The sequence below is a fragment of the Sinocyclocheilus rhinocerous genome, unplaced genomic scaffold (genome assembly GCF_001515625.1).
Source record: "Sinocyclocheilus rhinocerous isolate Xijiao unplaced genomic scaffold, SAMN03320098_v1.1 scaffold29504, whole genome shotgun sequence".
Classification (NCBI taxonomy): Eukaryota; Metazoa; Chordata; class Actinopteri; order Cypriniformes; family Cyprinidae; genus Sinocyclocheilus; species Sinocyclocheilus rhinocerous.
The window spans coordinates 1-1,602 of NW_015646183.1; the positions used below are offsets into that span (position 1 = coordinate 1).

A 1,602-nucleotide genomic window follows, 5' to 3' on the forward strand; every position below is an offset into this window, starting at 1 on the left:
TGTCTGCAGTATATATCAGCTGTAGTGATGTCGAATAATATGAATTATGAAATTGTTGTGATTTTTACTGCATTCCATACGTCTGCTGCTGAAAGTCATGTTGAAATGAAGTGAGTGCTGCAGGGCAGAAGAGTGCTGGAGCTGCAGTGTGTTTTCTTTGTGTTTGTGAATGTGTTGTGTTTGTCTCCTGCAGCTGGTCCCACAGTGAAGCCCTCAGTGTCTCTGCTGCCGCCCTCTTCTCTGCAGATCTCTGGAGACTCAGCCGCACTGCTCTGCCTGCTCAGCTCTTACTCTCCACAGGGGGCGCTGGTGAGCTGGACACTGGACGGCTCAGAGGTCACCGAGGGGGTTGTGACCAGCGCAGAGAGCGAGCAGGACGGCCGCTACAGCCGCAGTAGCGTCCTGACCCTCAGCAAAGCACGCTGGGAAGAGGGAGAGCTGTACGTCTGCAGAGTAACACATGATGGAGCTCCTCATGAGGCCTCGTTCCACAAGAGTCTCTGTTAGTCGCTCGCAGTGCTGATGTTTCTCCAGTGAGCGCTGCTCTCTCCTGAAGATGAGCGTATCTGAGTGTCCTGTGTCAGGCAGGATTCACATGAGTCTAGTGCTGCAGCTGTAGTCATTTACAACTCAATACTGAAAGAGAGCTCTAGTGTCAAAGCACTGGCTGATCTTTCAATCTGCTGTGTTTGCTGCAACATTCAATAAAGCTTCTCAACAAACTCCATTTGTGTCTGACAACATCATTCAACTAACAGATGAAGATGCATGCAGTGTTTGTTCAGGTGCTTTTCAGAAGCTCGATCAGTAGCAGTAAATCTAGTCAAATAAAGCTCTTGGGGTTTGAACATGGTCTCTGGAGACAGAGCTGCTCTATTCTGAGAGGATCACAATCACTCCACCCTGACAATGCAAATGGGATTTTCAGCCCACACTCCCAGAGTCACTGTTTGATTGGTTACATGATCTGGACTGAAACAGAGCAGTTTCACTTCTGCTGTAGTCAAGCAGCACACAGACAAACTCAGCATTACATTAATAGGAGAGGGTGAAAATATATAATAAAAATCATAACAAATCCATAATCACATAAGGAATCAGTCATTCTGACATTAATTGTGTAAAGGCCAGTTCACACTGTTGTGGCAAAAACAATTATTTAACAAATAGCATCACAGTGTAAGAGACAAGGAATCAAATTATATTTAAGGAAAGAAGACCACACTCACCGCTTTCAGAGACAGGCACTCTATGACCTCTCTCTGAATAACCTGATGTTTCTGGGGTTAATACTAAAATCCAATTCATCATTGTGCAAGGGGTAAATAATGTGTTTTTGTCTGCTTTTTTTCTTATATTAATGTTATGCCTGCATGTCACATCATTTATTACTTATCAGAGCACAGGGATGTTGAAACCTGAGATTCACACAGTCCATTCAGCATGCTTCTGTTTTTCAAATGAAATGAAGTTCCAAACGCAGGTTCAGGAGGAGCCTAATCAGTCCTGTCAAGCATCATTACGAGTCTATATAAGCAGCAGCCATTGCGCCATCTCAGCAACAATCATAGGTGGAGCGTGTGTAAGCCACAGCGAGTTGGG

At 44.9% G+C, this 1,602-nt stretch overlaps 1 gene segment (V, D, J or C); it reads left to right on the top strand.

Annotated features, from left to right (window-relative positions):
- Positions 1 to 193: 193 nt before the first annotated feature.
- Positions 194 to 507, top strand: LOC107707155 (Ig lambda-3 chain C region-like; the record flags this gene model as incomplete). The annotated part of the segment is given in 1 exon segment: positions 194 to 507. A coding segment is annotated over 1 exon segment (314 nt), but the record flags the coding sequence as incomplete, so codon positions are not given.
- Between the last annotated feature and the right edge of the window lie 1,095 nt (positions 508 to 1,602).